At 45.0% G+C, this 10,392-nt stretch overlaps 1 protein-coding gene across 1 annotated transcript in view; it reads left to right on the top strand.

The window, feature by feature from the left end:
* The window catches only part of ATP6V1B2 (ATPase H+ transporting V1 subunit B2), an 8,525-nt gene extending 403 nt beyond the window's left edge, over nucleotides 1-8,122 (top strand). Inside the window, exons 2-14 of the mRNA XM_042886304.1 lie at nucleotides 1,925-1,980; nucleotides 2,428-2,526; nucleotides 3,197-3,290; nucleotides 3,391-3,468; nucleotides 3,679-3,818; nucleotides 3,930-4,031; nucleotides 4,111-4,208; nucleotides 4,467-4,590; nucleotides 4,978-5,128; nucleotides 5,510-5,592; nucleotides 5,683-5,787; nucleotides 6,161-6,290; nucleotides 6,413-8,122. Coding sequence (XP_042742238.1) covers nucleotides 1,925-1,980; nucleotides 2,428-2,526; nucleotides 3,197-3,290; nucleotides 3,391-3,468; nucleotides 3,679-3,818; nucleotides 3,930-4,031; nucleotides 4,111-4,208; nucleotides 4,467-4,590; nucleotides 4,978-5,128; nucleotides 5,510-5,592; nucleotides 5,683-5,787; nucleotides 6,161-6,290; nucleotides 6,413-6,555 — 1,403 coding nt within the window. The 3' untranslated portion in view covers nucleotides 6,556-8,122. The remainder of the gene's footprint in view (nucleotides 1-1,924; nucleotides 1,981-2,427; nucleotides 2,527-3,196; nucleotides 3,291-3,390; nucleotides 3,469-3,678; nucleotides 3,819-3,929; nucleotides 4,032-4,110; nucleotides 4,209-4,466; nucleotides 4,591-4,977; nucleotides 5,129-5,509; nucleotides 5,593-5,682; nucleotides 5,788-6,160; nucleotides 6,291-6,412) is intronic.
* The last annotated feature ends 2,270 nt before the right edge of the window (nucleotides 8,123-10,392 follow it).

Below are 10,392 nucleotides of genomic sequence, written 5' to 3'. Positions count from 1 at the left end.
TGGACCCCAAGCCACGGCTTCAGGCAAGGTTGGCACCTCTGCAGATCCCAGTTTGTGTCTGCTGTCTCATTGCTGGATGTGAAAAACACTGCGTTGCGCTCACTTTTGGGGTTGTCATGGCGCAGGTCGGTGTCTGCGCATGGGAGCTCTGAGTCTCTCGAGCTGCTTTTGAGGGGAATTGGTGCTTTTTGGTATCAAGGATGTCGTTTCCTCATCGATGGGGCCTGCCCTTCGCTGCTGATTGAGGAAGAAGCACTCACGAGGCGGTCATGGGATGGGCTGTGTTGCTCAAGGGAACCTTTTCCATTCCTGCAGCCCTCACTGAGAGCCCTCTGCCAATCCCAGGCCCACAGAATGGCCCGGGTTGGAAGGGACCTCAAGGATCATGAACCTCCAACACCCCTGCCACATGCAGGGCTGCCAACCTCCACATTTAATACCAGACCAGGCTGCCCAGAGCCCCATCCAATCTGGCCTTGAACACCTCTAGGGATGGGGCATCAGACCACACAGGTGACAGAGCCTTGTGTGCTGCTGACAGCCATTTCCTGCCACATCTGATGGTATTTGGCTGGATTTTGATAACTGAGACAGCGGGAGTTCCTCCTGAGACCGCTTTGCACCACCACCTCATGCTTTATCTAACGCAGCCTTGATTGTTGCTGCTAAGCGATTATATTGCAACAGTTCAAAGTTGCTCTTTGTTGACAGTATACAATGTGAACTGTGTGTGCCAAACTGAACAGCTTCTCACTGTGCCCCAGCCAGGTGATTACCAGTAGCTCCCCGCTGGTGAGGTTTGTGCCCTTTTCCTCTGCCTTACAGCATGCCAGCAGTAAGAGCTGCTCTTTTCTGCTCTGCAAATGGCTCCACTGCCTCATTTTTCCATTCGAGGGAAAAGTGATTAACAGTCACTCGTGGCCACTGCTCCCTCATGATCCTGATAAAGCTTTGACTCAGTGTTACTTCTGTCTGAGGGTAGGTGATGCTGAGCTGTACTGTGATGCTGTGTGTCCATAGGGCAGAGCTGTTGCTGTGTTTCCCCAGCTTTTCTGCTGTGCTGATAACACAGGAATGAATTCTAATTTCTGGGCACACAAGTATTTCAGGGGACGATGTGTAGTACCAAGACATGAGCTGCTGATGTTTCAGGTGTGAGCCTTATGGTGAGCTGTAGTCATGTATCAGGTGTCTTGGGATAACCCAAGGGTAGGAGTAGTTGGGCTAAAGTGGAGTTCAACATTTTGTACTGTAGTCCGTTGGCCTTTTCTAGGAGACAGGAAAGGAATTAAAAGCTTTTGTTTCAGCAGTGTTGTTTTCAGCATGCCAAAAAATGTGCTTTAGCATAGAAGTTCTGCTGATCAACTTTTAATTGCAAGTCCTGCTTGAATGGCTTTCATCTGGGTCATTGCAGTGTCATGGGGCAGGACACATGCGTGGTTTAAGAAAGAGAAAACAAAAAGGGAAGTTCAGTGTTGGTGTGAGGGTTTATGTCTCCATTTGTTGGGCACAAATTACAGTTACAACCATGACTACTTTATCACATGCTACAGTCCTCGTTATCTCTGCTGTGTAAATATCTTGCAACTGTGTATTTCAGCTTTATGTTGTAGCGGTGGTTCTGGTGGCAGCATTCTGATGAACCCAAATACAGGCTTGCAACCATGAATTCCTAACAGACAGGAAAGGGTCGAGCTCGTATCTCAATGTTAACCTTGACTGCTTTGCAGTAGTGGCAAAAATGTTGGCAACACAACTCAGCACCTCATCCTTCTTGTGGGGCTCCTAAGAAAGAGAGCAATACGAAGCTCAGCCCCACAGCTGTGAACCTGAGACTGATGATAGGCATTGAAACTTTGAAAGCTGGGTATGGGGAGTTTGTGCTGTGCCAAGGAAGTATCTGATTTGTGGCTCTTTCTTCCAGCTTATAAAACTGTGTCTGGTGTGAACGGCCCCCTGGTTATCTTGGATCAAGTGAAGGTAAGGATGAAGAACCTTAATGAATGAAGCTATCAAGAGAGATTTTGCAGGAAGAGCTGTAACAGGTTAAATGCTGACTGCTGTGAAATTCATGCATCTCCTGAGCAATTTAAATACAAGGTTGGTTTCTGACTGTGGAAATAAATGAAAACAAATCGCAGTACAGCTGGAGAGTTGCACTTATGTCAGAAGAAAGGGATGAATGGCTGAGGCTGGGGAAAGAAAGGAAACACTGTTCTAGTTCTGTCAAACAGCTCAAAATGTAATCTAAACTTAAATAGACAAACATACATAGTCATTTTGGAATGATTTTTTTTTCTGATGATAAAATTATTAAGACAAAAAAAAAAGCCATAGGTAAGTGCTAAGCTAGGCTTGTCTGCAGCTGATGCCTTCTGTTTCACAGCTGTACTTGTGAGTTTTTAATGTTTTCTTCCTCGTTTTCAGTTTCCTAGGTATGCAGAGATTGTCCACTTGACTCTTCCTGATGGCACCAGAAGAAGTGGGCAGGTTCTGGAAGTCAGTGGCTCCAAAGCTGTGGTTCAGGTGTGTGTGGGGACCGGATCATCTCTTGATGCAACAGAAGAATACTTTGTGAATCAACATGTCTGAATTGCCAGATGTCTTGTGATGCATTCTGTTGGTGCTATAAGCTTAAAAATAATAATAATAATAATAATAAAATGCTACTAATTCCAAGTTTAAAACAGTATGAATAATTGTAGGCTGAAAACTGGATTATAGAATGACTTTTTCCTGTGTTCCCTCAAGACCCTGATTAATTTGCAGCTAGATGAAGGGAATCATGTTGTGTTTGTACAATATTAGGTTCAGGATCAGCTGCTATGCTGTGTGCATGTAGGCATTTCTTGTAAGCCACTGTTTTGTTGCTAATGCTAATTCTTATCTGAATAACTTTACCCTGCTGGCAAAGGAAAACACCTGAGATCAAAAGAATGGCACTGGGTCTGTTGGTTGCTGCTGATACACCTCATGAGCTTGTTAAAGTTGGTTTTGATGTCATGCTTTGTACCAGTGAGCTGCTTTTGACATCCTTTGCTTGCAGGGGACTGCCTTGTCTCTTGTCCCCTATGGCTGATCAAGTTCTCAAGCTGTGAAGCAGCATTCTGGTGCATTATTTTGTGAAGCGCAATTCTTCTTCCTTCCTGGTTATTTTTGTGGTTGTTTTTCTTTAATTGCCCCGCTATCTTTACAGGTATTTGAGGGCACTTCAGGTATTGATGCTAAGAAAACATCCTGTGAGTTTACTGGGGATATTCTTCGCACCCCTGTCTCTGAAGATATGCTTGGTGAGCACTTGTTTCTTTCTTTAAAGAATGAACAGGCTTATTGCCTGCTATCTTATTTTCTCAGTAACTTTCACTTCTATTTTATTGCTGTTTCTTATAGGCAGAGTATTTAATGGGTCAGGAAAACCTATAGACAGAGGCCCCACTGTTTTGGCTGAAGATTTCCTGGACATAATGGGTATGTTCTTCATCTCTTTCTGGTATGGAGGTAGAAGAAAATAACTGTCTTAAGTGATACTTGGAATCTGTTCATGGAAATGTATGTCAGCTCCAAAGATTAGCAGGCCTGAAGCTTTGCAGCTTTTGACACAAGCCTTGGATCACTGCTCAAAATCAGTGGTAGTTTGATCAAGTGTTGAACAATGTGTGTTTTCTAAAAATCTTACAGGTCAGCCCATCAACCCTCAGTGTCGAATCTATCCAGAAGAAATGATTCAGACTGGCATTTCTGCAATAGATGGTATGAACAGCATTGCCAGGGGGCAGAAAATCCCCATATTCTCTGCTGCTGGTTTGCCCCACAATGAGGTGGGTATTCAGAGCTGTTCTTAAAACTCCTGAAGCAGTTTTCACCAGGGTTAAAGAGTGAGCAAGTTAAATTCTTCATCCAAAGCACTGAAGCTTTTTATCTCCCTCTAGATTGCAGCTCAGATCTGTCGCCAAGCTGGCTTGGTGAAGAAATCCAAAGATGTGATGGATTACAGTGAAGAAAACTTTGCCATTGTGTTTGCTGCTATGGGTGTAAGTCAGGAATAGGAAGGATTTAAGTGCAGAATGCTGAAGTCTGGTCTGAAACTGATGCTTTAATTCTGTGATGTAGGTGAACATGGAAACTGCTCGGTTCTTCAAATCAGACTTTGAGGAAAATGGCTCCATGGACAACGTGTGTCTGTTCTTGAATTTAGCCAATGACCCAACGTAAGTAGTTACAGCTGTGTTGGTTGGGGAAAGCTGAAAAGAACAAATGAACTGAAAGCCATGGTCTCACTGTTGATCTGCAGACTGATCTGTGATGCTGGCATTGTGCAGTGAAGTGGAATATGAAATGCTGGTATTCCAGTTGGTGCACCTTGCTGATTTTTCTCTTCAGAGGGTTTTAATGTGTTTGTGACTTCAGGCTGTTCTTCTGTGGCCTTGAAGTACCTGTCACAAATGTGCCATGCTGTTCTGTTTCAGCATTGAACGCATTATCACACCTCGTCTAGCTCTAACAACAGCAGAGTTCTTGGCATATCAGTGTGAGAAGCACGTGCTGGTCATTCTGACAGATATGAGCTCCTATGCTGAAGCTCTGCGAGAGGTATGTGTTCATGAGCTCACATGCTGAGTGTTGCCAGAAAGACTGTAGCATAAAGCAAAAATGCAAATTTCTGCTCCAACTGTTACCATTAGTATTCCTTAATGTTCTTAAATTAGCCAGTGAGGCCTTTAGTTACTCACCTAGAATTATGGTTGGTAGTCAGAGAGCTATTACTGTTTCTCATATTTGAGTTTAATTCATGACATTCAGCAGTTTAACATCTCTGATTCGCCTTGGCAACAGTTGGGCTGTTGTACTTCTCTCTGTAGGGGTTTATGTGCCTGTATCTCAGTACTGCTTGCAGGAAGAGGAACTTGTGTACATTACTGAGGGAAGGCAGCAGATCTATCAGAGTGATCTTGGAAATTCTTTTCTCAATCCTCTCAGGTTTCAGCAGCTCGAGAGGAGGTTCCTGGCCGTCGTGGCTTCCCAGGTTACATGTACACTGACTTGGCTACTATATATGAGCGTGCTGGGCGTGTGGAAGGCAGAAATGGCTCAATTACTCAGATTCCCATTCTTACCATGCCCAATGATGGTAAGTTATTTTGTGTTTTTTTTTTTTTTTTAAATAACTAGTATACTTGAAATGATTCCTTCAGCCCAAACAGAAAGATAGGGGTCTTCAGGTTTTTGTTTGGTTTTGCAGTTCTTGGCTGCTGTCTCAGTGTCATTAAGGAGAATGCTTTGTCATTTCAAGACTTCAGGGCTGTTTTCTTGCCCCCTGTCAAGAGAGCTTACAGCTCTTGTGTAAGAGCACTTAGTGTCATATGGCAGTACTGACTGAGGGCATTTTGCTACAGAAGTCATTTAACTCTTTGGGGAAAAAAAAAAACTGCCACTTCTTTGCTGGAAAGAATAGAAAAGCTTTGAACACTGTCATTCTGTCATTCTTGTTTTCTTTTTCTTTTAAATAAAGATATTACTCATCCTATCCCTGACTTGACTGGATACATCACTGAGGGACAGATCTATGTGGATAGGCAGCTGCACAACAGGCAGGTGTGTACCACAGTGGTTGGAACACATTTAAGATCACTTGCTTGCTTTTTAAAGTATTGTTATTAATAATTCCTTTGTTTCTCTCCTCAGATTTACCCACCTATTAATGTACTGCCTTCCTTGTCTCGACTGATGAAGTCAGCTATTGGAGAGGGCATGACCAGGAAGGATCATGCAGATGTATCCAACCAACTGGTATGTAAAAACCCCTTCAGGAAGGGAGAGGCATATTTCAAACGGGCTTCTTGCTAATCAACCTTCACCTGGGTGCTCTGTAGCCTTCTGAGTCACCTTCACTTGATTCTCCCCAGCATGAAATGAGCGTGCTGTGTGATGTACAACACCTAATGTTCTCAGCAGTTACTGCAGAGATTGTTCCTTTCTGTATTAACCACAGGCTGAGTCGTTCTTATTTGATTGGTCACTGTGTAATACTATAATGATGTTGGCTTGAGCTCTGTAAGTGACCTCCAATGTCATCCTTCCAAGCAACCACCTCAACTGCTGTTAAGGTGAGGTTGTATTTTAGCTACCAAGGTAAAAGCTCTTCTGCTTGGGTCCCTTTTAGTATGCCTGCTATGCTATCGGGAAGGACGTGCAGGCTATGAAGGCTGTAGTTGGTGAGGAAGCTCTTACCTCAGATGACCTTCTTTATCTGGAGTTTCTGCAGAAGTTTGAGAAGAACTTCATTGCTCAGGGTGAGTGTCGGTTTCGAGAGCATCACAGTACATATTAACACCTAGAATGTCATGTTTTGAGAGATCCCTGCTCCTCAGACGCTTTCCTGCCCCCTATTTCAGTCTGTGGTTGATTCCTGTAGGTCCTTATGAAAATCGTACTGTTTACGAGACCTTGGACATCGGATGGCAGCTTTTGCGAATCTTCCCCAAGGAGATGTTGAAGAGAATTCCCCAGACAACACTGGCTGAATTCTATCCTCGAGATTCGACTGCAAAACACTAGCCACAACTTCATCTCCAACTCCTTGCTCTGTGAAACGCTGTTTGTTTTCCCTTTTTTCATGTGTTGATGTTTACTTGTTGCCCTTATAATTAAAACCAAGAATAGGTGACATTTGTGCCAGTGTTCCAATGTACACTGATACCAGTTTTTAAAATATCCCTTCTTCCAAAGCCTGGATCATCAGGAAGACTTTTAGGCCAGCTCTTATGTATGTGCAATAGCTATTGTTAAGCTTTCCTTTTCTTCTTTTGAACTGGACCTTCTGTGGACACTTCAGATGAATGTCTGAGGATTACTGCAAATCTTTAATTTCAAATCAGGAGCACGTGGGTTAGAAAACATGAAAAGAGTAAATGTGACTTCATGTTCAAAGCATCTGCTCAGTTTGATCACGTGCAGTTGCCTTGCTGCTGGTAGAACAGATGGCTCTCTGCTGTCCTGCTGCTGTGCCTGAAGGCCAGGCTAACATGTGGAAAACGTGGTGCACAATGGCATATCTCTGAAAATGCAAGTCACTGATGTATCTGTGGTTTAAAATCCTTAAAGGGATGCATGAAGTAAGGATGCTAGTGAGCATGCTAAGTGCTTTTCTGCTGGCAGGGGCTCATTGCAGAGGTCACAGGCCACTGGGTCGCTACCTGAAGGCAGCATGTTATGGCTCAATGGCTGAATGAAAGGTTTCAAATTGTACCTTGGAGTTTGCAAAGAAAGATTCCTGCTTTAACCTTTTCTTTTGCATTCTGGCAATGCCGGAAATGTGTGACAGCAGCTAAAGCCTTCTGAGATCAGTAGTGTCCCAATGGTTAAGACTGGGTAATTCAAGGCTCCACGCTGCTACTGAAGGGGATTATAGGAGATGTTTAAAAAAAAAAAGAAAAGCCACAAACAAACAAAAAAAACCCTCTTTATGCGAGACACAATTGTACTGGTGGGAGGTCAGCTTTTAAAATGCATTGGACTAAACAATGCAACAGCAGAAAGCCAGCTGATGTGTGAATGGACACCGAACTGTGCTGCAAAGCATGCTGTAGATGGCGCTGGGTCCCGAGTCGTGTTCGGAGCTGTTGTGGTTTGCACTCCAGGCACAGATCTGGCTAGCCAGGAGAGCTCAGCATTCCCAAACACTGCGAGCTTGGCTGGTCTCTTCAGTGTTATTTCTTACTTTAAATTAGTTCAGACGAGGCTCAGAGCCCAGTGCTGGCAGGCTTGCTGGCTTTTTTCTTTTTTTTCAGGCTTAATGTAAACTTATCTCTGGTCTAGCTCACCAAAGCATGTTGCACCTCTCTGAACGCCTTCAGTGCTTGTCTAGGAAGGTGCTAACATGACTCGAATGATAGCGTGCTAATTCCAGCTTTCCCTGATGTTTTCTGTGTGCAGTTCTATGGTTTGTTCAGTGTTCTCTGTAACTTGGACACAACAGTAACTTTATTCCAGTGCATTCCACTCTAAAGCTGTGTCACGTCTATTTTTTCTTGAGGTAGGGGTGGGAGGTTGCGAGTGTTGGCATGAGAATACTTTAATGTAGAGAATATCTAAATAAATTAAACATGGAAGGTGTTGAACAAAACAAATTTCTGTTATTCTGTGGTTAGAAACAACTTGGGGTCGTTCTGCAATGGCTGAGCTGTCCTTTGCCACCAGGGTTTCTGTTTACACAAACGAAAATGCTTCCCTAGTCTGCTGAAAGCAAACACTTCAGCTGTCTGCAGTGAGGGCCACTGGAGCCACATGCCTTGTTAGTAGAGCTGGTAGCTTTCAGGGCTGGAGATTTGGCCTTCAACTTCAGGGCTGAATGCTTTGTGCTGCTGAGTGGGGTGGCTGGTGCAATCTTTGTGTGATGCCACGTTTCCACATGAATCTCAATTGGTAGTTTGTGCTGGAGGAGACTGGGAAACCTCCTCAAGAGGCTGCTTAAGCGTGATCTTAAGGGGTGTGTTGACTCTGAGCTTTTCTGTATGAGCGGTGCTACGAAGGGCGAGGGGGAGCTGTGTCCTGGGTGTGTTTATTCTGATATTGTGAAGCTGTCTTCAGTCTTTTCCTATGAGCTGTTCTACCATGCTGCAATTCAAGCTGCTGCTTGTGCGGAAGCTCAAGAAGTCCTTGAGGGTAGATGAAGACATTACTTCACTCTTTAAAAACTCATTTAACTGTCCAGGCTGGTTCTGACAGTTTTGTTGTTTTTTTTTTTTCATTAGGAGAGACACTGAGTTAGAAATCCCATCTCCTCAGCATTAAGAATGGCTTTGTAATTATTCCACAGGGGTTGAGATTCGATGCTACAGAGGAAGGCAAACGTATTATACTAAAAACATGTCTTCAAAAAGGTTGGGAACAAATCTCAATGTTTTCTACACATTCAGCCACGGTCACTTCTTTTTGTGTCTTGAGAGAGAGCCTGTGGTTAAGGCATGCGAATAACTGCATTAACAGAGGGCAGCAAGCTGAAAACACGAGGAAGAGGAGAAATTCCAAAGTCCAGTGGATTCCTGAAACCCTTCAGTGGTGGTGAGGGCTGAGGACAAAGGTTGAGCAGCATTCCTGTGGGCGGTGAGCGCGGCGGAGCGAGCAGCTGCTGCTCACAAGGTACCTGCAAGTATGTGCATGGGTAACACGGCCCCTGGTCCTTGCAAACCCTGTAGAGCAAAGTGAAAGGGATTTTGCTGCTGTACTTGCTGCAAATCAGCTCTACTTCTTTGCAGCCGGTGGGAGCAAAGGGGAAAATGAATGTGTCTGCTCCGGCCCAAGGCTCAGACATGCAGGCAAGACTTTGGTGACAGTGTGGCTGGTTCAGGCCAGACAAAGGTTTGGGCTGAATGTAAATATAGTGAGGGTGGCTTTGTGCTGAGGATGAAACAGCTGCTGAGTGCAGCTCGGCCCCACAGCCGTGTAGTGGCACTGCTTGCCTGATCTGCTCATGCTGCCAAGTGAGTGGAGAGAGGATGGAGCGAGCTGCAGCCTGGCGGCTCCAAATCAGCCCTGTTACTGTGCTCCTGATGAGCAGGGCTGCTTCAGACTCTAAATCACCTGGAAATGGTTGTTTTGCTATTAAATATTCAGCGGTGCAAAAACTGTTTCAGAAATTATTGGTCCCATTGGAAGCAGCTATCACACAGCAGTGATTTTTGGCTTGCTTGGCTGCCAGCGCCTGTAAATGCAGTGAGTTTCTGAGCAGCGGGGCAGGGCTGCTTTGCCTTCTCTTGGCTTTCTAAGATCAAGGGCTGTGCTTAGAGGCACTAAAGCAGCCTGCTGGGACTCTTCAGCTCTGACCTGTGTGAGTTATTTCAGCCTTACTTCCTGCTTTAATGGGGTACATTTGCCTGGCAGAGCTTTGGTGACAATATCCAGTTTAGATCTGCCCTCATGCACAGGGGCAGCCAGGCTGTGCTGTGAGGCCAGAGCCTGCTGGGCAGAGATCCTCACCTTCCCCTTTTGCAGCTCCCCAGCTGCTGGAGGAAACCAGCAGATCCTGCAGACAGGCAGCTCCCAGGTAGCAAATAGTGCAGCAGAACAAAAATAGTTTCAGCCCGAGGCCCTGGGAGCAGGCTGGGGCTTGCAGTGCAGCTATTTTAGCACCGTGTAGCTATTTTAGCACTGTGCTGAGAACAGAGCTGTTCCTACAGGTAAGAAAACAAGGGGGAGCAAAGAGGCACTTGGGACATGAGGAGGGAGGTGTCCTCGTGCTTTAGGAACCCCGCAGCAGGAGCAATGGTGGTCAGAGCAGTCCCTGCAGGTGAGGGATGCTTTGCATTGGGAACAAAAGGAGCTGAACAAACAACCCAATATTTCATGGCACGGTGACAGCAGGTACCATGCTAAATGGGACGTGCTGATCTCACA

This window comes from Lagopus leucura, unplaced genomic scaffold (assembly GCF_019238085.1).
Source record: "Lagopus leucura isolate 7727_CA_CO unplaced genomic scaffold, USGS_WTPT01 Super-Scaffold_100056, whole genome shotgun sequence".
In the NCBI taxonomy this organism is placed as follows: domain Eukaryota; kingdom Metazoa; phylum Chordata; class Aves; order Galliformes; family Phasianidae; genus Lagopus; species Lagopus leucura.
Note: the sequence above shows the minus strand (reverse complement) of the source record. Positions and strands in the feature narration are given on the sequence as shown.